The sequence below is a fragment of the Leptonychotes weddellii genome, chromosome 13 (assembly GCF_054177405.1).
Source record: "Leptonychotes weddellii isolate Sample4059 chromosome 13, ASM5417740v2, whole genome shotgun sequence".
NCBI classification, from domain to species: Eukaryota; Metazoa; Chordata; class Mammalia; order Carnivora; family Phocidae; genus Leptonychotes; species Leptonychotes weddellii.
In genome coordinates, this window is record NC_138381.1 from 60449486 (window position 1) to 60475384 (window position 25899).

General features: G+C 56.0%; 3 protein-coding genes across 15 annotated transcripts in view; 1 reads left to right on the top strand and 2 right to left on the bottom strand.

Annotated features, from left to right (window-relative positions):
• The window catches only part of INPP5J (inositol polyphosphate-5-phosphatase J), a 9796-nt gene extending 3804 nt beyond the window's left edge, over positions 1-5992 (bottom strand). The window contains exons 1-9 of one of the 3 annotated variants that reach the window (XM_006733505.3): positions 5807-5992; positions 3021-4186; positions 2542-2658; positions 2315-2423; positions 2003-2119; positions 1479-1654; positions 898-1009; positions 645-754; positions 315-498 (exon numbers count right to left, since the gene is read on the bottom strand). In XM_006733505.3, the coding sequence (XP_006733568.2) occupies positions 315-498; positions 645-754; positions 898-1009; positions 1479-1654; positions 2003-2119; positions 2315-2423; positions 2542-2658; positions 3021-4186; positions 5807-5917 (2202 nt within the window). In that variant the 5' untranslated portion in view covers positions 5918-5992. The remainder of the gene's footprint in view (positions 1-314; positions 499-644; positions 755-897; positions 1010-1478; positions 1655-2002; positions 2120-2314; positions 2424-2541; positions 2659-3020; positions 4187-5806) is intronic. The other 2 variants (XM_031028385.2, XM_081801792.1) reach the window with 2 other exon arrangements.
• Positions 5993-13841: 7849 nt separating this feature from the next.
• SELENOM (selenoprotein M) lies at positions 13842-16540 on the top strand. The gene is made up of 5 exons (XM_006733508.3): positions 13842-14055; positions 15207-15242; positions 15642-15676; positions 16030-16108; positions 16191-16540. Exons 1-5 carry the CDS (start codon positions 13936-13938, stop codon positions 16347-16349), a joined length of 429 nt encoding a protein of 142 aa, XP_006733571.2. The 5' UTR covers positions 13842-13935; the 3' UTR covers positions 16350-16540.
• Positions 16541-16711: 171 nt separating this feature from the next.
• The window catches only part of SMTN (smoothelin), a 23312-nt gene continuing 14124 nt past the window's right edge, over positions 16712-25899 (bottom strand). For 6 of the 11 annotated variants that reach the window (XM_081801806.1, XM_006733510.3, XM_081801805.1 and 3 more), the window contains 9 exons: positions 25299-25451; positions 25138-25213; positions 23879-24043; positions 23718-23780; positions 23430-23496; positions 22149-22322; positions 21834-21951; positions 21093-21244; positions 16712-17014 (listed from right to left, as the gene is read on the bottom strand). In XM_081801806.1, the coding sequence (XP_081657932.1) occupies positions 16864-17014; positions 21093-21244; positions 21834-21951; positions 22149-22322; positions 23430-23496; positions 23718-23780; positions 23879-24043; positions 25138-25213; positions 25299-25451 (1119 nt within the window). In that variant the 3' untranslated portion in view covers positions 16712-16863. Of the gene's footprint in view, positions 17015-19965; positions 20132-21092; positions 21245-21833; positions 21952-22148; positions 22323-23429; positions 23497-23717; positions 23781-23878; positions 24044-25137; positions 25214-25298; positions 25452-25899 lie in introns of all 11 variants that reach the window. The other 5 variants (XM_006733511.3, XM_031028390.2, XM_081801807.1 and 2 more) reach the window with 4 other exon arrangements.

Here is a 25899-nt window from a genome sequence, read left to right on the forward strand (position 1 = left end):
TTTAAAAAAAAAAGTGGTCTTAATCCTTTATCAGAAAAACAGAGTTAGGGATTAGTGAAGAAGGCATGGACTCTGAAAACAGACTAGCTTGGGTTCAAATCCTAATTCTTCTGTTTACCAGCTGTGTGACCCTGATGTGATGCCGTGTCTCTAAGCCTCAGTTTCCTCATCTAAAAATGGAGATCATAACCCACTCCCACTCCGCTGCAGTGAATGGATGCTGCTGAGGGCAGGTGCAAGGGCTTACTGGTGGGCCATGGGATGCTGAGCTGGACCTGGGGATGTCATGACGGGAGGATGGGGCCAGGACTCACCTGCAGGACGAACTGGGCAGCCACGGGCTTGTGGTCACTGACTGTGTATTCCATGTGGCTGCGGTAGCTGTGCTGGGTCACCTGGAGGCGGTGGCTTTCCCGTCCTGAGGGGCTGGGACCCACACACGGAGCCTTGACCTTCCACAGGATACGGTCTGTCCAGGCTGGCTTCCGCTTCTTGGCACTGAAGTAGGCAGGGGTGACCCAAGTTTCAGGGGCTGGGGTTTGAGGCACAGCCCCCAGCCTTGCTTCTTGCCAATCCTCTTCCCTTTCTTCCCTATCCAGAAGACCTCAGCCCATGTCTCCACCTCATCCCAGTGCTGAGCTCACCTGGTATCATATTTGTTAGTACCCACATCAAATTTGAAGGTGGGTGCAAAGTTGAGGGGCCCCTCCTGGAAGCCCTTCAGGATGGGCCAGGTGTTCTTGGCCATGTTGAGCTGTGAAGGTCCAAAAGGGCAGAATTGGACAACAGCTTGGACAGGACAGGTGAAGGCAAGAGCCAGAGCCTAGTAGTATGCAAAAGTGTGCTGGGTCATGCTCTGTGTGTTTGGCATTTAGGGTGCGGGCTGGGATTCTGCACCTGGTCCTTCTCCCAGAGCTGGTGGAGTTGGTCGCTGTCAATGGCAAACTTGACGAAGTGCAGGTCATAGCTCTCGATGCGGAAGTTGAGGTCCCCAAACCAGAACACGAGGCTGTTCGGGGGTGGGGGTCAGCAGGGTCCATGGGGTGAAAGAGCCCAACCCAGATCCTTCTTCACCCCCATCCAACCCACAGCACTGGATGCCCCTTGCGATGATGCAGTGGGTGGGGTGGGTGGCTGCAGACCCTCCAGCCCGCCAAGGAAAGGCAGGGGGATGCAGATCTAGAACAAAGTTTGATTGGACCCTCAGCAAGGCCCTGCCCCTCAGCAAAGCTCCACCCTGCAGTTTCTGTCCTCCATCAAACTTACCAGCATTCGTGTTCCTAGATGTAGTTTAGGCGGGCCACCCCCACCCCCACCCCCCCTCCCCCCCGCCATAGGCTCTGCCTCTCCCCGCAAGGCCTACCCAGGCTGGTACTCAGGTTCCTGTGGCCAAATTTTTGAGACTCTCGCCTCTGAGGCCCACCTCCTCTTTCACTAGCCCCGCCCAAGCTCCACTTGGTCCCGCCCAGAGCCCATACTCGTGATCCAGGATGCCGTGCGCCCCGGGCCCCGGGAACTGCTGGAGGCTAAGGATGGTCTGGAAGTTGTCCTTGCGCTGCTCTGCCTTGTCCATGTGCGCTGGCAAGTGGCAGTTCAAGAAGCAGAGCATGTGCCCGAAGGCCGCCAGTCGCACGCTCACTCCACCCTTGTTGCCCTTGGGAGACATGGTTGATATGGTTGATCGAGTCATGGGCGGGGCCTAGGCAAGTAGATGAGGCACTGGGCGGGGCATAGAGAGGGGCGAGGCCAGCCAGCCGGGTGGAAGAGGCTTAGAGAGGGGTGGGTTCTACGGCAAGGAGGGGAACCCTGGGATGGGGCAGGGACAGGAAGGGGGCTGGGTCTAGAAAATGGTATGGGGTGTTGGGCGGGGTTGGGGAGAGACAGGCGACAGAGTAAGGGGTGGAGCATGGGGAGGGGACCTTGCCAGTGCGTGGAGGACCCGGAGGACTAATCGATAGACCCGTTAGGGCCCTGTCCCGTCCCGGGCTGCTCCCATGCTCACCCAATAGCCACCCAGGCCAGTGCGCGTGCAATCAGTCTGCACGTCCCTCAGGAAGGGCAGGTGGTAGTACTTGGCGAACAGCAGCAGGATGACGCCCTGCATCCGCACAGTACTCACCTGCGGCGGGAGGCGACGAGGTTGAGGGACCGCACACAACCCCCGCCCTCCTGTGCGCTTTCCCCCAGTCTCCTCCATCCTCCTATTTCGCGGACCCAGCAACAGAGGTCCAGCAGGCCCCACAGTGAATCAATGCAGAGCTAGGGCCGGGAATCCAAGGGGCTCCACCCTTCCAGGGGCTGAGGGAGACGTTACCAGCACGAAGTTGAAGGGTGCCAGTGCGTCCATGAAGAGCTCGCTCCACTGGTCTGTGAAGAGCGCGTCCTTGAGCCGCTTGTTGATCATGGAGTTCACTTCCTGCAACCTGGGGGTGGGTTTGAGGCGGCTGCCGGGTTGGGGGTGCCCTAGAAGCCCTTCCCATGGGCAAGGGTCTGGGAGGCACGAGGGATCCAGAGTGGGGTCCACCCGCCCGGCCCCCTCACCCTATGGCAATCATGTCTGCCCCATCACTGTCATCACCGCTGCTGCCCAGGTGGAGGAGGGATGTGACGTCGTCAGGGGGCATGGCCGTGCCCACATTCCACGTGACCACAGTGATCCTGGGGGTGGGGGTATAGGAGGGGTTACCACTGGGCACCACTCCCTCCTCCTCCCTCCCTCCCACAGGGCTCTTTCTGGGGAAATAAACTGAGGCAGGTGTGGGTGTAAGCTCTCGGAAGGAGGACAGTGGGCCCAGGATCCCTCCTACCAGACTCTCCCAGAGGAGATCGATTGAGGCAGGGGTGGGCAAGTCCCTTAGGAGAAGATGCTGTCTCCTGAGGGTCCCAGAGTAGGCCCAGTACCCCCAAAGAATCTTCCTCAGGGAAGTAAACTGGGGTAGTGTAGGGTAAGCCACCCTGGAAAGATGGCTAGTTTCAGAGCTCGAGCCCCACCAATCTTTCTTGGGAGAAGGCCCCCTCACCAGAAGCCAGGGTCGCTCTTGCAGGTAGGCTGAGCTGACCAACAGGATGATGAGGTGGAGGTAGAAGGGGAGGTGGTGACCGGAGCTGGAGTTTCGCGGGGCTGAAGACTGGGGCTCAAGTGCCCACTAGGCCCTGCACCCTGGGTGCCAGGCCTGGGGAGGGCCGCCTCAGGGGCTGGGAGCACACAGGGGGAGCGGTTGGGGGAGCGGCTGGGAGAACGGCTGGGAGACCGGGGTGGCTTGGGCAGAGGTGGGGGCACAGTCTGGGCCGAGGAGGCCCCTGGCCGGAAGGTGGGGGACAGAAGTCCTGGGGAACGGGAAGCAGGCTCTGGAGGGCCCTGGCCCACATCCAGGGGCAGGGTCTGGGGTGGCCGGGGCAGGACAGGATCCTCGGGGCTGCTGCGGGGGGGCTCAGGCCGGGCTCTGAAGGAGGGGGAGATCCAGGGGTCTGGGGGGGTTTGGATTAAGGATGTGGAGCCCGCAGGACCAGATGCCTGAGCTGAAGGCTGGAGATGCTCTTCGGAAGAGGGGAGAGGTTTAGGGGCTGGGGCATCCCTCTGTTTAGCTGGTGTCCATCCGACAGAGGCCGAGGCTGACGTCACAGAAGCTGGAGCCAGGGCCTGGTCCTGAGAGGATGACAAAACTGGACTGGGCACTAGGGAAGAGTTGGAAGGGGGTTGTGGGGGCTGCTCCTCAGATGCCAGGGCCAGGCTCAGGCCTGAGACAGCCAGTGCTGGTTTGGGTCCCACGGAGGCAGGTGGCACCTGCTTTTGGTCCCTGGACGTTGGAGACAGCCTGGGCCTCAGGGTGGCTGGGGGAGGCCTCGGCCTTGCCGAGGCGGACATCACCACCTGCCCCATGGGTGCTGGAGCCGGGACTGAGCCTGAGGTCACCGGAGGCGGCTTCGGCCCAGCTGAGGCAGACATGACTAACTGGCCCACGGGTGTTGGAGCTAGGCTGGAACTGCGGCGGGCAAGAGCTGTCTTCTGCCCTCCAGGGGTAGACAGTGGAGCCAGGGTGGGTCGAGGAGACGCCAGAGCCAACCTCGGCCCCTCTGTGGAAGGTGCCAGAGCGGCTCGTGGCCCGACAGCTGCTAGAGCCAACCTTGGTTCCGAGGGCACTGGGGCCGCCTTCTCCTTCACTGGGAGCTGAAAACTTGAGTCCACCTTGCAGAAGACAAGTCAAAGACTCAGGGTAACCCTAACCAGGGGCTTGGGCCCCAACTTCCATAGAGACCCCAGCAGACTCCATCTAGCTAAGAAAGGCATATCTTTGCAAGGAAGTTCTTCCTAATTTCTCACCGCAATCCATTCTGTTGCAAATCAGCTTCTCTTTTGGAGGAAACAGGATGCAGAACCTTACCCCTCCCTCAAGTCTGACACCTCTCATAGATGGGGAACCTAAGAGCCCACCTCAAATGAGGCAGGGTGTGAGCCTGAACCCAAGGGTTCTCTCCTTGCCTTCCTGGTTGACACCCACTCCCTGGCCATGCTGGAGTTTGGGCGCCTGGAGCCAGCTTCCCTGGGCAGCCCTCTCTGCATTTCCTCCTGCTCCCCTGGCTAAGGGCTAACACCCCAGATCTGCTCTCTCTGGACACCCTGGGTCTAGCCTATTCCTCTCCTTTCCTCCACAGTTCCTCCAGGAACCGTCAGCTTCTTCCCTGCCAAGCATCGTGAACTCCTTGGTCACGGTCCTCTCTGTCTTCCTCACCCACTCCCAGGGTTCCATATAGGAGCAAGAGCAGGGTTAAGACTAGCCATGTCAATTCCAAGCCCAGCTCCATGTCCCCTTAGGCAAGCACCCCTCTGCCCAGGGCCTCAGTTTTTGTCTGTAAAATGAAGAAATCTGGTAAAGGGTCCCTAGCCACACCTTGCTCCTGAGAAGCCTGGGTCTCCTACTCTCTGCATTTATGAGCCGAACATTTGCTAGGATTCCATTCGAGCTCCATGGAATAGTCTGTCCTCATCAAGTGTGATTCTAACATTCAGAGCAAGTGCAGGATTCTACTGATCCTGGCATTCACTTCTCTGTGCCCAATTGCACTGTCTCCCCTGTCTCCCCCACTTTTGAGGACAGGCAAGCAGGTATCCTCCTTTTGTCTGGTAGGCGGAGTGGGGGGACATGAGGCCCTGTGGGGACCTCCTCTCTCTTTCCCATCTGTCCTCTCTTTCTGATGCCCCTGTCTCCAGAAGACAGGATAAAACGTCCTCCGCCAGGGAGGGCAGAAGGTTTACACCCGCCCTGAGGTGGCCCCATCCCTGCCTCCAGACGTGCAGCTCTGTCTGTGTCCTGTGTCCTTCTCGGTTCAGAGAACCTGAAACTCTGCCTCCACCTTCCTCCTCAAACTTAGCTCTTTGAGGCTGCATTTTGGGCATCCTCCTTGGCTCCAAGTGTCCCCCCAACCACCACACCGCCTCCAGCACTAACAACTTAGACATCCCAGATGTCACCATTTTAGTCTTCAGGGACAAGCCTCCTCATTTTGCATTGGTTCAGAGAGGACAAGCAACTTGCCCAAGGTCACACAGCAAACCTGGAGCACAGCTGGATCCCCTGACACCCAGTCCAGGGCTCTCCTGGGGGCTCCTGGAGATGGCTAACTCCATCTCTCTCTGGGTGTCCCATCACTGCCCCCTCAGCCCCCAGAGTGCCCTGTTTGCCTAGCCCCTGCTAGTGGGCAGAGGAGAGTGCCCACCCCTCAGCCAGGGGCACCAGAGTGCCTGCGGTGCGTGGGGCTGTGTGGGACCACGGATCAGGGATGGGGGTTTAGGTTTCAGGGGTCTTACCTTGGAGGGTGCCCCAGTTTGGGAAACCCCATGGGGCCCGGGCACGGGCAGGGGTCCCAGGCCAGCCCGGGTGCCTGGCCTCCTGCTACTGCTGCTGCTCTGGCCCTCCATGTCTGCAGCCCCTAGCAGCCTGGGCTCCCTGGGCTCAGGCTCCTGCTCCTCCGCTCCCGGGAACCAGTGATGTCATCAGCCGTTTCAACCTGCTGAGAATTTAAAGACACAGGCACCTACTTCCCAACCTAGAGGTGGCCAAGGCAAGGTGGCCTACACTCTGGGAACCCTTCAAGCTGACTGCTGAGGCTGAAATGGCCATGGGGCAGGGTGGAGAATGTGCCCATTGGCCTGGCTTGGGTCCCAACTGGAGACATGGAGGAGGCTGCCTGTCTGCCCCCGCCCTCCTGCCGTAGGCCTGGCTGGTCCTCACTCAAAGGTGGGGTATTGACACACCTGAGGGACAACGTAGAGACAGGTAGCTCAGAGGTCAGCACCCTCTCCAGGGCCGCAGACACAACCGAGAGGGAGACCCTGCCATGATCCTGTGAGCTTCCTGACTCTCTGCCAGCCCAGGGCTTGCTTTGGCCCCCACCTTTGCCCCATTTTCGGTCCTTGGTGCCCGCCCCTGCCTGGCTCTATCCTTCCCATCCCAGAGCCATACACTCAGGCTCCAGCCACTGGAGTCCCCTCCCATCCCAGCCTCACCACCGTCCCCTGCTATTCGGCAGACACCTGGCCACCTGTCCTGGATGTCTTCACAGCCCAGCCCCTCTCAGCTTTTCTCTCTCCAGTATTCACTGGGTGTGGTTCGGGTAAGGGATTAGCTCAAGTTCACCGGGTGAGCTGGGGAGGTCTCAAGAGTTTCAGTGAGGAAAGGGAGCTTTCTCAGTGACCCAAGACCCATGGGAGCCAATTGGGGTGTCTGAAGGGAGGGAACTAGGGTGGAGAAAGGCCCAGCAGTGGGGGAACAGACTGGCAGGAAGGTGAAAAACAGGCCCGGGAAACTTCGATGGCCAGGACCCAGCACAGGGTCCAGGGAAATATTTGCTGAATGAACCGATGACTCAGTGAGTGAGTGAGGAGAGTGAATGAGTGACAGGGCTCAGCTGTGGCCAGGGATGACTGTGGGCCCTCTGATTTCTGCCTTCTTCCCTCTCTCACTCTTATCTGCTAGGTAGTCCCTGAGATCCTGATTTCTCCAGAATTGCTGGATTGCTTCGAGAGGAATGATCGCACTCAGTGTAGCCAGAAAATGTCCAGAGTTTTGTACCCAGAGTTTTTGTACGCTGGTGGTCCACGGTCACCTCTGTAGCCTCATGGGCCTGTGTGGTCCCCTGCATGAAAGCTGCATGGACAGATGCCTCGTCTCCTTCTCCTGGATGGGAATCCCCCCTCTGCTAGACTGTCTCGGGGTCTAGTCTGTGTTTCCCAGCCAGCAGTTCTGTGAGGCTGGAATTTGCAGGGGCGGAGCCCCAGACCATGTTAGGGCCCTGGAGTAGAAAGGATTTGGGGTGATGAAGGATGGTGGAAGTGATGAGTGGCTACAGGGGAGGTGACTGTGGTGGAGATAATGACGTACGGAATTCTGATAATGGAAGTGGAGGACCGACACTGATGATGGAGGTGCTGGTGATGTTTCGGGTAAATGGAGGTCGTGGAGGTGATAACAAAGGTACAGCTGTTGGTGATGGTCGAGGTAGTAGAGTGAAGCGATGGTGGTCACTGGGATGAGGGTGAGAGTAACAGTGGAGGAGAGATGGGGGCAGGGAGGCACCTGGGCTGTTCCGTTGATAGAAGAAGAGATGGTGGTGGGACTCAGGCCACCAGAGAGGGAAGGAAAATTTGGACTTACCCTGCCCAGTCGTCTGACTCCTATTGTATAGATGAGAAAATGGAGGAAGGAGCCCCCCCCAGCCCCGTGAGTACTGGCCTCCAGTGCAAGCCCGGAAGTTGGGGAGGGGGCAGATCCCAGTCCCTGGGGCCTGTCGCAGAGCTCAGCCATCCACAGCTCAGACAGGGACATCAGTGTCCTTTGGAAGCCAGGCAAATGTCATGCAAATGAGCGTGCAGAGGGTTGCTGCACACTGCAGGGCAGCCCAGGATTTCCCGTCATCGTCCCTCCCTGAAGTCAGATCCCACAGGGGACTTTGTTTCTGGCCTTGCCACTGGCTTACCTGGGGAGGTCGCTCAGATTCCTGATTTGTGTAGGGAGATAAAAACAGTAGATACCTCCTAAGGTTGCTGTGAAGATTCAACAAGAGGATATATCTGAAGTGTTTAGCACAGAGCCGGGCACAAGCGAGCTCTCGGCGAGGGCAGCAGCTCTGCAGTTGGCATCACCACCATTATCATCTGCTCCAACCTGCCCATTTAGTGGATGCTGAAACTGAGGCCAGTGTCAGTTGCATTCCTGGGGGGAAGGGACAGGGGCTCTGAGACCCAGACTTGGCTTTGCCAGGAGAAGGGGGCGGGGGGGGGGGCGGACCCTGGTTGAGAAGGGAGCAGGGTAAGAGCTATATTTGAGCTCCTGGTGTGATGACTAAGGAGGTTGATAACAGGCTCTGGGGCTCTGGGCGGCAGGCTGGGGGCAGCTGCCAGGGAGAACCGCCCCCCTGGAGACGGCTGTCTCCAAAGGCCCCTCCTGGCTCCCTCCCTGTCCTCACTCCGGGGAGTAGGGGGGTGGTGTGCTGAGGCAGAGGGTACATCTTGTCCAATCCCCACCCCCCCCTTGGAAACTCTTAGTGCTACCCTTCAGGCTGTTCAGGTCAGGAATAGGAAAGGAGGGAGCTGGTGATTGACAAATTATCTCACTCTCCATAGTAACCCTGGGAGGCTGGTAATAAGATCCCCATTCGACAGAGGAAGAAACTGAGCTCTAGGGATTACACAGCCATTAGGGGATAGAACATGGGGTTCCCAGGGAGAGAGTGGATAATTCTCCCCCATAGAAGTGACTGTTGAACTCCTCCTTTGAAGGAGAGTCAGTGTTGCCAAATTGAAAAAAAGGAGAAATGCCCTGGGAAGCAGAGGGAGGAGCAGGGGCAAAAGAATGGAGCATGAAAGGTCCAGGCTATGTATGACAGGATGCAAAATCTGGATATGTGCCCTCGTGGTCCTTTGGCTCAGAGTAAACCCATCATAAGCGGGGAAGGGAGAGAGACTTTCTCTTTCCTCCTCCTCTTCCTTGAGCCACCTGAGGATGGTAATGATACAGAAGGGCCTGTCCTCCTTCCTTTCACTCCCTGGTCACCCTGACCCAGGCCCACAGGGACGGAGGTCACACTGTGGCCACTAGCCGATAAATAAATCTCTTGAGATGTAGAGTGTGCCATAGGGTCCTGTAGGAAGGTAGAAGAGGGAAGCATTAAGGAGGGCTTCTGTGAGGAGGAAGCATACAGGGCACGGAGGAACACTTCTCCTCCCTTCGCTCCAGGGTTCTTTATTGCTCCGAGTACCACATGTTACGTCATTGTCTCCTCATTCTCCCCCTCCGGGGCAGGTGTCATCCTCAGCTCCCATTCTGCCCCACGGGAAATGGGTTTAAGCAGGAGTGACTTTCCCAAGGTCACACAGCTGGGGCTGCGCTCAGGCATCCCTCCTCCCTCTCCTCAGCTCCCCCTCCTCCCAGGCAGCCCAGCACCCGCTGTCAGCTGCTCTGAAGTGAGTGGCTATTTTTATTCTGGTGCGAGGGGATCTTGGGCAGCAGAGCCATGTAGGTTAGAAGACTCTAGGACACCGGCTTCGGCAGGAAAGGCGAGGCTTACTGCAAGAACATAAGCTTGCCGGGGGGTTCTCATTTCCTGCATGCCAACCTGCCCTGGGCGCTCATGTACCAGAAATTGCTTTTCGGGAGCTCAGAACAGAGCATAGAAACCCTGGCCCTGATCCCAGATCCAATTTGAGCCCCAATTTTGGTGTTAACCAAAAGGCCTTATCCCATGCCAAGACTGACCCTATACCCTACCCTGACCATAGTCTTAGATCAAGCCCTGACTCTACCCATGTACAGAGCCTGATCCAAGTCTGACTAAGGCTGATCCCAACTGAGACCTTGATTCTGGACCCAGATTGAGCCCTGATTCTCTGTCTAAGCCTGAGCCATAGTCATTGACCGAATTCTAACCCCAGTCCAGACTAACCCTTGATTTTAGACTGAGCCCCAACCCCAGGTCTAGACTGAGCTCAGAGTCTAGCCATTAACTAAATCCTGAACGTGATGGCAGACTGAGCTATGATTTTGGTCACAGACTGAGCCCTGAGCCAAATCACTGATAGAATCCTGTCTTCAAAATGAGGTCTAACCCTGGGTCACACAACACTGGTCACACACTGAGCCCTCGTTTCAGACTGTGCACTGATCGAATCTGGTCAAAGGCTGAGCCTTGAATGTAGTCATAGACTGAGCCTTGATCTTGGTCACAGACTGAGGTCCAAGCCCAATTATTGACTGAGCCCTGAACTGACTCCAGCCCCAGACTCAGTTCTAAATCTGGCTTTAGGCCAAGGGCTGACCCTGACCCCAATCCCATTACAGACTAAACCCCAAACCCAGCCCCACCCGAGGAAGGCTGCTAGCCTAGATTACAAAATGCCACATAAGGGCATGGATTAAAAGTAGAGATCTGTTCAGGGACAACCTGGGCCTCCCATGAGTGCTGATGCCAGAATGTTCCCGGTACTCTTGTGGCTAGTGTCTCTACCACTGGTTCCACTGGCTGGCTAGTCAACCCCCAGCAGCCCAGGCTGTGGCCCCTCTAGGCCACAGCATCTAGGTTAATGCAATGCGAGTGGTTTGGTGGCATCTGTCCAGTGAACAATGTGGGTCCATGAGGCACTGAGGTTTGGCTCTGTCAGCAGAAAGGCCACAGGCTCCATGGGGCCTCCGGCTTCAGCCACTCTGAGGCTCTTGCCTTGCTGGGGTATGGGCTAGGGTTGAGGGAATCCATGGCATTTGACCCATTATTTCTGTAAACAAAGTTTACTGTTTGTATTTAGATAATACATAATTATTATAGACAATACAGAAAAAAAGTATAAAGGAGAAAAGCTTCACCCTATAACTTCATCTACCAAGAGATGACTATTTTGACTTCTTGGGTTGTTTCCATCTAGATTTTGTGATTTGGGCTAGGCATATATATCTATATATACATATTTTATAAAATTGGTTGGCTACTCTGTTGATGCTACAACATCTGTTGAAGCCCATATCCTAGACGGGCTCCTGGAATGGGTCTCAGCTGGTTAAGCCAATGAGCTATTTCCATTCCCTTAGCCACAGGATTGGATCATGGATGGACCAGTGAGATATAAAGAGATTTTTTGAAAGAAAGCTTGCTTTCTCTTCTGAGAAGCTTACCAAAAAAGATCATCTCCCCTTCATTAGATATGAATGAAGAAGTCTGTGGTCCTGGTCACTGTTGGCAGCCATCTTGATACCATGTAGGTAACTGGCTTAATGACCAGCTGACACTATGGAAGGCAGAATGGAGAGAAATCAGGTCTTGGGGACTTTATCAACCAGATCAAACCTGACCTGAAGCCCTCCCTGCCATTGAACTTTTTTGTTATTTGAGCCAACAGATTTCCTTTATTGTTTAAGCCAGTTAACTTGGGGTATCTGTGACTTGCAGCCCAGAGCATCACAACTCCCAACTGATATTACTGTTTTATAGCCTAAAAAAAATTTTCATACCATAACTATGAACATTCTCCATGTTGTTCAACACAATGCCGCATCATTTAAAACAATTGCATGATTTTCTATCCTATGGAGGTACCATCATTTATTTAACTCATTCCCTGAGGAGACATGCTTAGGTTGAGTCTCCAGTTTTTCACCATTGTAAACAGTATTTTTTAAAAATTTATTTTAATTTATTTTTTTAATATTTTGATGCTCTTTTGGAACTGCTCACATAACTTTTTTTTTTTAAGACTTTATTTATTTATTGTCAGAGAGAATGAGAGAGAGAGCACAAGCATGGGGAGCAGCAGAGGCAGAGGGAAAGGAGACTCCCCACTGAGCAAGGAGCCCAATGCGGGGCTTGATCCCAGGACCCTTGGATCATGACCTGAACCGAAGGCAGACACTTAATTGACTGAGCCACCCAGGCATCCCTTTTTTTTTTTTAATGCATAAAGAGATTTATTGCAAAAAATGGTTTATGCAACTGTGGAGGCCAGTAAGGCATGTCTGAAATCTGTGGGGCAGGCCAGCTGTCTGGAAACTCCTAGGCAGGAGGGGATGCTGCAGTCCACAGGTGGAATTTTCTCTTCCTCAGAGAAACTCCAGTTTTGCCTTATCTTCCACAGATCTACACCTCAAAACGTGAAATCCAGAAGGCCCAGGGAGTCCAGTGCCCAGCAACTGCTCAGCAGCTCCTCCTATGGATGCAGCCCATGCCTTGGGCGCTAAAGATTGAGCCAGGGCAGGCGCCCTACAACCATGGCTGGTTAAACAGTGTTTTGATAAACTTAACCTGAAAATTGGTCCCTTTTCTGATGGTTACTTTGAGCCAAATCCTGACAAGTGAAATGACTGGGTGGCAGAAATGTTTTTAGGGTTTTGATTTATTGAGTCAAATTGCCCCTCAGAAAGCTTGGATGAATTCACACTTCCATAGCAGTAAATAGAGTGTAGACATTGTTTATCATGTCAATAGTCTGGACAAAACCAGTTATAGTTACAGTGCCCTGATGTATTTACAAGGAATGGGTATTAAATAACAACTCTAAGCCCATTATTATTTTATCTTTACAATCAAGTCAATGAATGTGAGGTAGCAGGGTATAAGCAAAGGGCTCTGTGCAAACCTGACTTAATCCATTAGGCTTAGTGCCCAGGACCCATGATACTTTTAGAGGTCATGAACATGTTTTAATTTTCATTTCTTTTAAAATTGGAAGAAAAAATAAACATATAATAATGAATCCAGCCAGGATTATTATTATTATTATTATTATTATTTTAATTAAGGCAGTTGTAAAATGCCTTAATGGAGGAAAAGGCCCAGGAAGGCAAAAATACCTAAGGGTCCATGAAAGTCATAATGCAGCTTTGGCTTGATGTTAAGAAGGATTCTGATTCCCAGTTTAGATTCAATAGCAAAGAGCACTGTGATCAATTTGCTGTGTCTGCCTCAGGCTTAAAGAGGGAACGTGGCGTCCTTATTTAGTCATCTTTGGTTTGATGAGACGAGCACAGGGACGTTTCAGGTTCAATTCCCAGATTCACAATGTCATCGGTCTACCTTTCTGATCCTGTTTCTTAACTTGCAAAACGGAGTTCATGGGGCTTTTTTTTTTTTTTTTTTAAGATTTTATTTATTTATTTGAGAGAGAGAGAATGAGAGAGAACACATGAGAGGGGATAGGGTCAGAGGGCAAAGCAGACTCCCTGCCGAGCAGGGAGCCCGATGCGGGACTCCATCCAGGGACTCCAGGATCATGACCTGAGCCGAAGGCAGTCGCTTAACCAACTGAGCCACCCAGGCGCCCTTCATGGGGCTTTTATGAGGTAAGAAATGAAATAATGAAAGCTAACACTGTGCCAGGTACTGTTCTAAAGGGCTTTATGTGTATTAACCCTTTTATCCTTCCAGCCCCTACAGAGTACGTAATATCCCACATTCCGCCATAATGTGTGCTCCAGGGATTTGAAACCCAGATCGGAATTTCATCCAAAGAAATAAAAGACACAAACAAGAATTCCCAGCCTCAGTTTCCCTATCTTCAAGTCAAGTGGCTGGCCCAGAAACTCCCTGGTCCGTCCGCATCCCTCCCGCGCCCCCTGCCGGCGTAAGGGGACACTGTCTGGCCGCATCCCGCCGTAGCGTCTGCGCTCTCGGTCGGCGTGGACACTCCTGCGGCTGGGAATATAAAGGCCTAAGGGCCAGAGAAGATCCCGAACCAGAAAAGATTCTAAACCCTGCCGGAAGAGAGCTGAAGGCCCCAGAGCCGGCCCTGGGGCGGAGACTGACAGCTCGGGGCGTGGTTCCCTAGGGGGCGGGGGCTCGGGCGGGGCGGGGCGGGGGCTCGGGCGGGGCGGGGCGGGGCCAGCCGGCGGACCCAGACGTGGCGCAGTGGCCCGGCCGTTCGCCTTTAGCTTGCGGATCATCTTCAGCCCGGTCCCGATGCACCTCCCGCTGCCTCCACCGCCCCTGCTGCTGCTTCTCGCGGCACTCGCGGCCGCCGTCACTACCTTCCGGCCCGACTGGAACCGTCTGCACGGCCTGGCCCGAGCCCGGGTAGAGGTAAGTGCTCTGGTCCCTAGCTCAGGGACCACTGCGCCCAAACCTCTGGCCCCTTAGCTTTGGAATCACCGCTCACTTTGGCCCCAGGACCCTCCTGACTCCCAAGTCCCCCTCAGGGCCGGGACCATCCCTCCCGCTCCCCAGCCTCAGGACGCCCCAGCACCCACCACCGTGGAAGCCTGAGACACCCGATCGTGCGGCCTGGAAACCCGAACTCCTCCCTAGTTTCCCATCCGGCTGGACAGCGGGCCCCCAGACACACTGGCCCCGTCCCCTGACTCTACTCCCGGCCTGTGACTCTTCCAAACCTGTCCTCTGGAGCCTAACTTTACATCCTCCCATCACTCCACTTTTTCCTGGACTTCCTCCCCCACCCCAGTTCCGGTTTGTGTCTCCCTTCCCCGAGAGAGGGAAGACTTTCTGGGCGCTTGCCCCACTATGCAAAAGCCAACTGCATTACCAACATTTACTCTGCAGCAGACCCCCATCCTCCTCTGTGAGGAAATTACCCGTCAGAGTCCCTGTTTGGTTGTGTGACTTGAATCATCACAGATCCTCTATGGGCCTTAGTTTTGTCTGACAGAAGGAGGGGGAGGAGGAAGGAGGACTAGAATAGTCCTGGGGTCTGGACTCCGGCTGGGAGGTGTCTCTCCCCTCTGGGAGTGCAGGGAGGGGCCCACACATCCTCCCATGTTGCAGAAGCAACCAGATGGAGGCCCAGCTCTGCATGGGGCTAGGTAGGGACCAGATGGCAGGTATCTCTAACGGGGTCTCCCAGGGCAATTCAGAGCTGTTCCCTTCTGGTCTGCCTCCACCCTGAGGTTCTAGGGGCCAAAGTCCAGGCCCAGGTCTCTGCTGCCTGAGAGAAGTAATCATTTCTTTTGGGCATTGGGAGTGAGTCAACAGTCAGTAAGGTGTGCAGGCAAGAGCCCCAAGGCTGGTAAGTGCCTTTGGGTCACTGGTCTTGCTCCTCTTTTACCTGATGTCTGTAAGCCCCTGTACAGAGTTCCCCCCTTCTGTCATAAGGGAACTTCTGTTTCAAAGGTAATCCACAGCCTCATCCAACTCTGGGAGGAGAGTGAAATGGTCTTGAGGGTGTTATTGGGCAGATATGAAGGATTCCTGACCTATCTGATTTTGTCCCCCTCCAGACCTGTGGGGGATGACAGCTGAATCGCCTGAAGGAGGTAAGTTTTGTGTGTGTGTGTGTGTTTTGTGTTTTTAAGAGATAGGTTGGGGGGGGGGGCAGAGGGAGAGAGAGAATCTTAAGCAGGCTCCACGCCTAGCACAGAGTCCGACTCAGGGCTCCATCTCACAACCCTGAGATCATGACTTGAGCCAAAATCCAGAGCCAGATGCTTAACTGACTGAGCCAGCCAGGTGCTCCTGAAGGAGGTAAGTTTGAAGAAAGGGGTCTCCAGCTCTGTCTCCACTGAGCCCCTTGAGGGATGGGTAACACAGTCCTACAGATTGGCTGGAGGGGAAGTTCCCTGGGGTGGGAGTCAAGAGTGTGTGACCTCAGCAGGCTTCAGTTTCCTGTCGGTATCTGGAGGGGGTCGGGGTCTGATTCTCTGGTTCTTCCCCAGGTGAAGGCCTTTGTCACCCAGGACATCCCTTTATAGTATCCTTTTTCTGTTGTGGGGGAGGGAGGATGGGGAGGAGGATCTGGGAGAATCTCCTTCCACTTAACTTCACAGATAGGGATGACAAATGGTTTTCATCTGAGAAGTGGAATTGATAGTGACTGCCCAGAGAATTCCTAGGTGGTAGGCAAGAGAAATTGACTACTGATGACTGCCACAGACACGGGAACGGAGAAGAGAGCCCTTTACTTCTCTGAACTCTAATTTCCTCACGTGTAAATGGGGGATCCCTGCCCTACCTGGGTAAAAGAGGCAGTGCTCTTCACCTGCTGTTCATAGGCGGGAGACCCCACCAGCCTCGGGTCACCACTACACGCCTTAACAACTCCAGTCACAACCTGGTAATGAAACACCTTCCAGGGGCCGACCCAGAGCTCGTCCTGCTGGGCCACCGCTACGAAGAACTGGAGGTGAGGCTTGGAAGCCGGGCGGGGGCGGGGTGGGGGGGGTGTCGGGGCGAGGCGCACTGACCCCACCCCTCCTCTACTTCAGCGAATCCCACTCAGCGAAATGACCCGCGAGGAGATCAATGAGCTGGTGCAGGAGCTCGGCTTCTACCGCAAGGCGGCGCCCGACGAACCTGTTCCCCCTGAGTACCTACGGGCGCCCGCCAAGCCCGCCGAAGGCGCTCCGGACCGCCCTGACCTTTAGGTCCGGGGACGCGGGCCCACCTCCTCACCCGCCTGAGCCCTGGGGACAGAATGAAGCGCTCAGCGTCCCGGGAGCACCTCCCTCGCTGAGGGCCGACGCCTCGTCCCTGAGCCGGCAGAGATGGAGTTGGGGTTTCCTCCTAACCCCTCTTTCTTCCCTACCCAGCTCAATTAAATCCTCTTCCGCCTTAACTGAGACTCGACCCCTTCCTTGCTGCGGGAGGGTGGGGAATAGGAGCCCCCATAATACCCCCGAAAGGCCCAGCATCCCCAAATACCTGGCTGCTGGAATGGGGATGTGTGCACGCCTTGCCAAGCTGCCATAAATTTAACAACCCCAAGAGAGGCAGAGAGGAGTCAGGGTCGTTGAAAACCAATAATTTATCAAAACGCAGCGTGTGTATGCAGGGGAGGGTGTCGCAACAGACAGGGCAGCAGTGGGCAGGCGCACAGGGAGGGGATGGTGCTGGATGGTGGGGGCAGCTTGCCGCAGGCGGGCCGTGCGGGCAGGGAGGCTAGACGTTCTTGCCGCGCAGGCGCAGCTCGTGGCGCCGCAGGTGGTTGTAGAGCGACTGCACATAGGTGAAGACGCACTTGGGGTCGGGCTTCTTGCCCATGATCATCATGTCCTCCACCTCCACCAGAGGCACGCAGTCCACCAGCATCCTGCAGGGAGGGGGCACGGGGTGGTTGTCAGCGCCGACCCCGCCTCCTGCGGCTACCCTCTACCTGGAGGTCTTTTCACTGCTTGCAGCCTGTTGGTCTTCCATAAACTCCAGATTCTTGATTGACTGAAGGGGTAAAAGCTTTCGGGGAAGACAGGAAACCCCAGGCCCCACTCACCGAAGCCTAGAAGCATCACTATGGGGAGCCAGGCCAGGCAGGCGGAGGTGGAGATGGGAGAGGAGCACCATGCTCCATTCCAACTCTGGGCAGGTCCTTGTCTCTACCCCTAGCCCGGGGGGGGGGGGGGGGTCCTGCCTCCAGACTCCACCCATGTTCTCTCTGGAGGGCCACCTCCTACACACCCTCAATGGCACACTCCAGCTCGCACAAGCCTCTGGGTTGGGCCATTGGATCCAGTGGGGCCTTACCAACGGGAAATCTTTCTCTGCAGTCAGGACCCGCCCCTGTTAACCCTCTGTGCCCTGGATTATCTCTCAGATGCCTGGCCTGGAACCTCCTGCAGAGAGGCCGGGGAACTCCTGTCCTTGCACCAGGGGACAATCTCACTACATGAGATGGAGGACAGCGAGTGTATGCATGTGTGTGGGGGGGGAAGTTCTTTAACCCTTACCACCTGCCTTGGCTAGAGCAGGGGAGGCAGATGAGGGTCCCAACCAAAACAGCCAGGACCATCTACAACATGCTCGAGTGGGACCGCCCTTCTGTCACCCTCCAGAGTGCTAGCTGTACTTTACAGATAGGGAAACTGAGTCACAGACCAGGAGTCATGTTTCAAGCCCCATAGCTTAGTAGGTGCAGGGCTGGGCCTCCTGGGACTCAAGCACCCCAGTCCTGGCTGCTGACACTTGCCTGGAGCCCCCTCTTCCCATTGCAGGAGCCATCTCCCCACTCTGGAGTCAATGGGCGGCAGCATCTGACAGCCCCAGAGCTCTAAAGCTGGAGTGTGCTCCTTGGCTCCATTTCCCCTCCTCTCCCAAAGCAAGACCTTTTCTGCCTTGCTCCCTACCATGACCATGTTAACTGAATTTCCTTTGGCAGGGAAGGCAAAAGGGCAGGAATTGTTCCTATTGCCAACACACCAAAGGGCCCAGGACTACCTCCTCCCATCTTGTGCCCTCAAGGTCAAACCTTGGGACCATGGTAGGGCTGGGGCCTACTCCCAGCTCACCTGGACTCCTTCATTGAAGCAGCTTGGGAGGCAGGAGACCTCTGTTTCAGTCCAGGCTGTACCCCTGATCAGCTGTGTGTGCTAGATAAAGCTCTGCCCTGTTCTGTGACTCAGTTTCTCCATCTCTATAGCAACAAGTTCTCTGCCTCACTGGAGACCTTGGGAGCACTTAGGATGAATGAGGGGGTTTCTGACTCTGTTGCTGATGTGCTATGTGCCCTTGGGATCATGTCTGCCCCAGGCTGGATTCATTTCCCCGGCTACACTATGGGGAAAGAGGCAGCCTCTCTCTGCATCTTCTTCAAGCTGTGGCTATCACCCCAGGGATCCCGGGCTCCCCAATGTGGAGCTCCCTCCCGCCTCTGGTGTCTTCCCTGGAGACCTTATAAAGCCATTGTTTACACTGGGGCTCACAGCTCAGGGCTCCAGCTGCCCCAGTGACAGGCCAAACACAGGGCAATTCGAGCAACAGCACGGCTGAGTCACACTTTCCAACTGGATCAGGGCTGGGTTGGCCCCTCTCCTTCCAGGCCAGCCTGCTGGGCAGCAGCTCCTAAGTCCATATATGACCTGGAGACAGAACCAAGCCCATCCTCCCCTCACCTGCATGGCTTCTCTGGGTATATGTGTGCACATGTGGGCTGCCCCCCACATGGCTCCAGGCCCCGTGGGGCATCTGAGTGCACGGCTAGCTCTGTCCCTGACTCACATTACTTTGGGCAATCCCCTTGCTCCCTCTGAGCCTTTGTCTTTTCTTCTCTCTACACAACAGGTGGGAAAAGTGATGGGGTAAGGAAAACAGCTGCTAAGTGGGGAGTCTGGAGTTCCGGTTTCTGGCCCTGTCTCTGACCTAAAACCTCCAGGGCCGAGCCACCTTTCTCCTTCTCTGAGCAGCTCGTCTGGAATGGACAGTTAGCTCAGGACCTGAATTCTGTGGCCCTGAGGTGAGGTGACTAGAGAGAAAATGCCAGAGCTGGTGTAGAGATCCAGATCCAGATCCAGAAACATCTTCCTGTTACACTGGCCCCACTCCTGAGCTCTCCAATGAGTGTGGCACCACCAGATCCCTAGTGCCCAAACTGGAGGCCTAGCAGATTCCTTGAGCCTCCTTCTCTCTCCCTAACTGGATACATCAGGAAGCCTGTCTACTTCTTATTAAGCTGCTTCAGCTATCTAGCCCATTCCTTCCCTTCCCATCCCTCATCCAGGCATTGTTCTAGAATGCTAACCAGACCACATACATTACTTCTCTGTTTGGAAATCTTTTATGACTCTCATCCTCAGGAGGAAGTTCAAACTCCTGTGGCCCCTTCTCCCCTTCATATCCAGACTAAACTTCCTTCCCTTCCCAAGTGTGCCATGCTCTCTCTCCCTATCGACCCCAGCCCTGTGCATAAGCTCATCCCTCTGCCTGGGACTCCCTTTCCCTCCTTTATCCTGAACTTGTCATTCAGATCCCAGCTCGGTTTGCACTTTTTTCAGATAGCTGTCCTGGGCCTGCAGGCCGGGTCAGGTGCCTCCTCTGGGGTTCCCTCCTGGGCTTGCTCCATCTCAGTCCTACTCATGTGGGTCATCACTGCCCCTTTAGAAGAATGGTCTTGCCGGCTAGGCTCCAAACTACCAGAAGACAGGGCCACGTCTGGCTCCTTCCGGCTCTTCTCAGGGTCCGGTTGCTTCCCCCACCCACCTCCCGGGTCTCTCTCTGTGCCCCTCTGAGCAGATTCCAGCGTACAGCACAGGTGGGCGAGGCGGCGTTTCTCACCGTGGGGCCCCTGAGCAGGGGTTAGGACTTTTTGGTTTTTACCAGCCCCTTCTGGACCAGACAGCGGTAGAACTCCTGGATGTACGTGTACACGCACTTCCAGTCAGGCTCTCGAAGCCGCACCATGTCCTCTGTGTCCAGGAGCTGCGGGCACTCCGCATGGGTCCTGGGGAGGGTAGGGGGCCGGGAAGGGGCAGGGAGGGAGGCCGGGCCCGGGAGAGGAAGAGGGGAAAGAGGCAGAGAAGAGAAAGGGGAGGAGAACAGAGAGACACACACATACACACACACACAGAGACAAGAGTTCAGTTACATTCTCAGTGCTGCAGTCGGCCGGCCCCCCCGCATGCCCCTTCCCCATTGTGGACGTGCCGCTCACTACCCATCACTAATGGTGTGCGATGCAGACAGGGGTGGGGGGCCAGACCAGTCACAGGTGCAGAGAACTCTTGGGGCAAGCGGGAACGGGGTGTGGGGCAATGGCGTTGGCACTGAGGTCGGAGAGGAGGGCTGTGCCCCAGGGAGGGGGGGTGCGGGAGGCGTGAGAGGAGGTGGGGAGGGGCAAGAGGAAGAAATCTGGGGGAACCAGAAAGAGAAACGGAGAAAAGGAAAGACAGATGGAGGGTGCTGAGGGTGAGGTGAGCAGACGGGGTAACGATTCCAAAGTGGAGGGCTTGCTGATGTCCTATATAAGCCTCTGGCAGCACCTATATAGGCTGGGCGGGCACGGTGCCCGGGCCAGGAGCCTCCTTTTGGAATCTCCAGCCGGGATCCCGTGGGAGCAGGAAGCTCTGGTGATAGTGGGAGGACAGCAGGACAGAGAAAGGGAGAGAGAGAGGGAGGAGGGGGCAGAGGGAGGATGGAGGGGATATGGACAGGGCCACCTGGTGGGCCTTGGCCGGGGCTGGTAGGCGGGCCGGCGGCTCCTTCGTTCCGGCGGGCACCTGGCACGCTCAGCGGCGGGTGGGCAGGGTGGAGAGGACAGGGGCTTTCTGGGGAAGGGGGGATCTCAGCCACTGTCTGACAGTGCAGCTGGCCAGCTCTAAGGGGCCTTGGGGCAGCTGGGCCTGGCCCAGATGCGCAGCCCCGGATGCCCAGCTGACACCAGCAGGGCTGGGGCCCACACTTACTCTGCAGATGAGAAGGCCACCTCGAAGTTCTGACGCCGGTTCTGCGGGCTGAGCTGCCCATAGTCGAAGGCCTCGGGGAAGAAGTTGTGCACCAGGGCACAGAAGGCCATCCCATCACTCCAACTTGAGGAGAAGTTCTGGATGTCCACGTGCTATGTACGGGTGGTGGAAGGACTGGTCAGCTTCCCCATAACTTCTATGCCCCCAGCGTTTGGCATTCCAGACGTAGGGCAACTGGGGTCAGAGAGGCCCTGTAGCTTTCCCAAGGCTGCACAGCGGTTGGGCAGTGGGAACATGAGCATCCTTCAATTGAGTTTGTCAACTCCCACGTCTGCTACGTATAGGCACAGAGCAACCAGGAGGCCCAGCACCACCCGGCTAAGACCATGGTCATGCTTCCCTCACTCCTTCCCTTACTTATAGAAATTTACCCAGCTCCCCTACTCCCATTTCCAAGAGCAATGAGGGGGGACTCCAAGGGTGAGGTCTGGCTCTGAACCTGGGCCGCTCATTAGGCCCTGCCACTTAATCACTTATTCTGGAATCTAGGGCACGCTGTGTGTCCTCTTTGAGCCTGTTTCCTCATCCCCAAAGAGGGCTTCCATCCTCCCTGCCAGGCACGGGGGCTGTGAAAAGCACAGGGTGTGAGAAGCAGTTCTGCCAAGAGGGAGGTGCAGAGCGGCGGGGTGGGGGTTGTGGGGAGAAGAAAGAAGCTAGGCTGCCTGGCCTCATAGAGCTCACCTCATAGCCACGTGTCTTGGCTCGGCACCAGTCCAGCAACATCTGCTTGATGCTGTTAGCGTTGGGGACCCCAAAGCTGGTGGAGCGCTGCACGGCTGCGCGGGGTCCACCAGGGCTGCTGCAGGGGCGCGTGGGGGCGTGGGGGGGTGGTGGTGAGGCAGGGCCGGGTCACACCACCAAAGGGGACGCTGCCTCCGCCCGCCCATCCAGCCTGTCCCAGGCCCCGCCTTCCCCGTCCTTCAGGCCCCTCCCAGCACAGCTCCCACAGCGCCTTCCCGTTTCTGGCCCCGCCCGGCCACGCCCCCTGCTACTCACCCCGCGGCGCCTTCCTTCTCCAGCTTCTCAATCATGGCCTTGCGCGCCTGGGAGGCCGAGGTCTTGGGAAGGCTCTGCGCCTTCATCAGCTCTTTCTTCTTCTCTGCTTGTCGTTTCTCGAGTGCCGCCAGGCTGCCGGGCCGCGGGCTGGCCTCATCCTCGCGGTCAAAGATGCTGGGGGTGTAGGGAGGCGACTGTTAGGCTCCTCCTGAGCCTCGACCCCCACTTGCCAAGGGAGGGGTCTTGTTGTACCCTACACCCTGCGGTATATCCACCACCGGCAACACAGGTCAGCAGGGGAGGCGTCCTTATCACACCCATTTTGCAGAGTAGACTGAAGCTCAAAGGACAAGAAGGTGGGAGCCACTCTTTTCAACAGACTTGGCCCCTGGGGAGTTCTCTGAGAAGGCTCACTCTCTGATCAAGTTACTAGGTGAGTTCAGATTCTGGGCACTATCAACTAATAATGCCCACCAGCATAATCAGAATGATGGTAATAATAATAGCTCATATCTACTGAGCCTTTCCTATGTGCCATTTTAAACTTCACAAGGGGAGGGGCACCTGGGTGGCTCAGTCGTTAAGCATCTGCCTTGGGCTCGGGTCATGATCCCAGGGTCCTGGAATCAAGCCTACATCAGGCTCCCTGCTTGACGGGAAGCCTGCTTCTCTCTCTCCCAGTCCCCCCAGCTTGTGTTTCGTTTCGCTGTGCTCTCTCTCTGTCAAATTAAAAAAAAAAAAAAATCTTTAACTTCACAAGGGGAGGGAGGCCTCTGGCCTCAGGTTTCAGAGGGCTTGGGGGGCAGTGCAAGAACTTGAACACAGGTCTTTCTGACTCAGAGTTCTTGAACCCCTCTGGTTCCCAGCCTGAATTCTGATCCTACCAGCCCTGATATACTCTGTGGGATAGAGGTGTACTCCTCCCTCACGGAATAAGGTGCAAAAGTGCTCTGTGACATGGGACGTGGTCTGCAGACACAGGGAAGGGGCAGGGCCATCAGGCAGCTCAGCGGCAGGCAGTCCTCTCTACGGGCTCAGTGTTATCGCTGCCACTCAGAGCTGGGAGACCCTGAGCAAGTCTCTGGCCTCCCCAGTGGTGTGGTTGAGGATTAGGTGAGATCACAAGAGGACCAGGAGTGGCCTGATTCCTGCTCTGACTCTCCCTGCCTGTATGCTTATCACCTTCCAGCACCATGGTCTACCCCTCTGTAGAATGGGTGTGCAGTGAGGTCCCCTGTGGCACTGACTCCATGTGGTCTGGGGATGGGTACCTGTGCTCACCTGCCCATCTTCTTGGATGATGACGAGGAGAAGGTCTTGGTTTGCACCATGGTGCTGCTGCTACCATCTACAAGAAAGGGGAAGAGGAGCAGCGTGAGGGCTTCAGCTGGACGTCAGGACATAGGGCAGGGGGCTGTTGAGGGGGGGATGGTGGTAGCCACAGGCAGAGAAGAGAAAGTGACTGCTGGACAGAGAGACACACAGATGAAGGTACGGAGAGAGAGCTTGAGGAAGAGTCTGAGGAGGTGGGCAGGCAGGCAGGCACAGGGCGACACCAGGCGGCCTTACTCTCCGAGCGCCTCACAAAACTGGACTCCACTGTGGTGGTGCGGGCCGTCCGTGTGCCATCATCTGGAGGGGCAGGGGATGAGAGGAAGAATGTGAGGCATGGGGCCAGTGGGGTGGCTATATTCCCACCTGGAGCCCCGAGCCCTGCTTGGCCCCCTTACTGGAGTGGACGAGCCGCTCAGTCTTGGTGACAGTGCTGACAGCTGAGCCATCGGCTGCCCTCTGGCTGTGCTGCGTGGTGGTCTCAGTGGCTGTGTTGCCACGGCCCTCCCCTGGCCGGGCCCGTGCCTCTTGCAGCCGCCGTTCCCGTTCCTTGTCCCGCTGGTCTGGGCGGGGGTGGGGGGATGCCCCATGCATGCCCAGAAGGGCCACCCATCACCCACACAGCACATATGCATGGGCACACAGGGCACACAAGATGGGGTGGAGGGCAACTTGTTAGAAATACTGAAGACACAGGGGGCAAGGGCCCTCTCTAGGAGTAGCTGAGGGTGAGGGGAAAGCTATAACTTGGCGGGGGTGGGGGCGGGGTGTGGTGTGTGGCAATGGACTCAGGCAGAAACGGGGAATATGGACTAGCTAAACTCAAAGGGGAAGTATTTGGATCCAAGAAGGGAGTTTCTGTGGGAATGAGTAGCTTATTCCAGAGTGAATATGCAGATCTAGGGAGGAAGTAGCAGAGTTCAGGGAAGAAGCTGAGTGAGGCTAGTAGCTGAGTGGGTCTTTAAATGGGTCTTAGGTGGGAAAAGAGCAGCTGGAGGAAGAAATATCTAGATCCAAGGAGGGAGTAATTGGAGGTACCTGAGAAGTAATTCAATACAGGGAAAGAGTGGTCAGGAGAGAAACTGGCAAAAGGGGTAAGTGGACCTAAAGAAGTAGGTGGGTGGGCACAGGGGCTAGGTGGTCATCAGTGGGGCCTGGAGGAAGCAGTCAGATTCAGAGAGTATCTAGAGCAGCAAATGAATCTAGAATCTGAGGGAAAGAATAGCTGGGTCCAGGAAGTGCTCAGGGAAGGGGAAGCTGGGTGGGGGGCAGAGGCTATGGTGGTCATCAGTGGCTCTCAAGGAGAGAAAAGCAGCTGGGGGAAGGAGTATTTGGATTCAGGGTAGGAGTAGTCGGCAGCACTTGGGGAAGCAATGGGATCCAAGGGGGAGTAGCTAGGAAAGGGAGTAACTAGGTCTAGGAAGGAGAGGAGAAGCTGGTTGGGGATGGTATAACTGGGGTAGCCAGGGGGAAAGAAGGGGCCAGGGAAGGGAGAAGCTGGATCCAGGGGGAAGGAGGCAAGGGAACATCTGGGGCTAGAGAAGAAGCTGGGTAGGGCAGTTTACTGAACTAGAGTGTCCATGAATGGACCCCAGCGTAAGGGGAGCAGCCGGGCGATGGAGCAGCTGAATCTGGAGTGGGGCAAGTGGCTCTCTACCTCTCTTCTTTTGTCGGAGCTCACGTAGTGCAGCCCGGATGAGCTTCCGTTCCTCATACTCTGTCGTCTGATCCAGCTGCAGATAGAACCCGTCGTTACCCACCTGCTGGCTGCTGGTTCCTGCCCCCTGCCGACCCCTAGTCCACCAGATCTGGCCATACCATCTTGTCCAGGATGCTTTCGTCCTCGATGGCCATCAGCTCCTCAGCGCTCAGCGGAGCCCGCCTCTCTGGTGCTTTGTCCACCCGGGTTTGCTCGGCGCCATTAGCCACTTCGACTGCTGCAGCAGGGGGCTCTGCTGGCTCTGGCTCCATCTGGAGGGTGGGGACAGGGCATGGACTTTAAGGAGGGGTGTAGAGGAAACCAACCATGCCCCCAGTGGACAGGGGACCAGGCCCTGGGTCTGCGGGCACAGCCTTGGAAATATCCACCAACTGGTCAGACTGCCTGCTCAAGGATGGTCATAGTGCGGTCAGACTCAGGGAAGAGGCACCGACAGCCTTGCCATAGGGCTTCCCATCTACCCGGAATCGTGTTAATACCATGCAGTGCCAATACTGGTGATTTTCATTTGATGTTAAGCATTGGATAAACACTAGGGATTTTACTGTCCCTATTTAGCATAAGGGAAAACTGAGGCTCAGGGTAGCTGCATGACTTGCTCACAGTCCTTCCGTAAGTGTGATGTAGCCTGGGGTCTGAGCTGAAGGTAGCTTAACTCCTGAACCTCAGTTCTTTCTGCTGCTTCATTCCCAGCCCCCT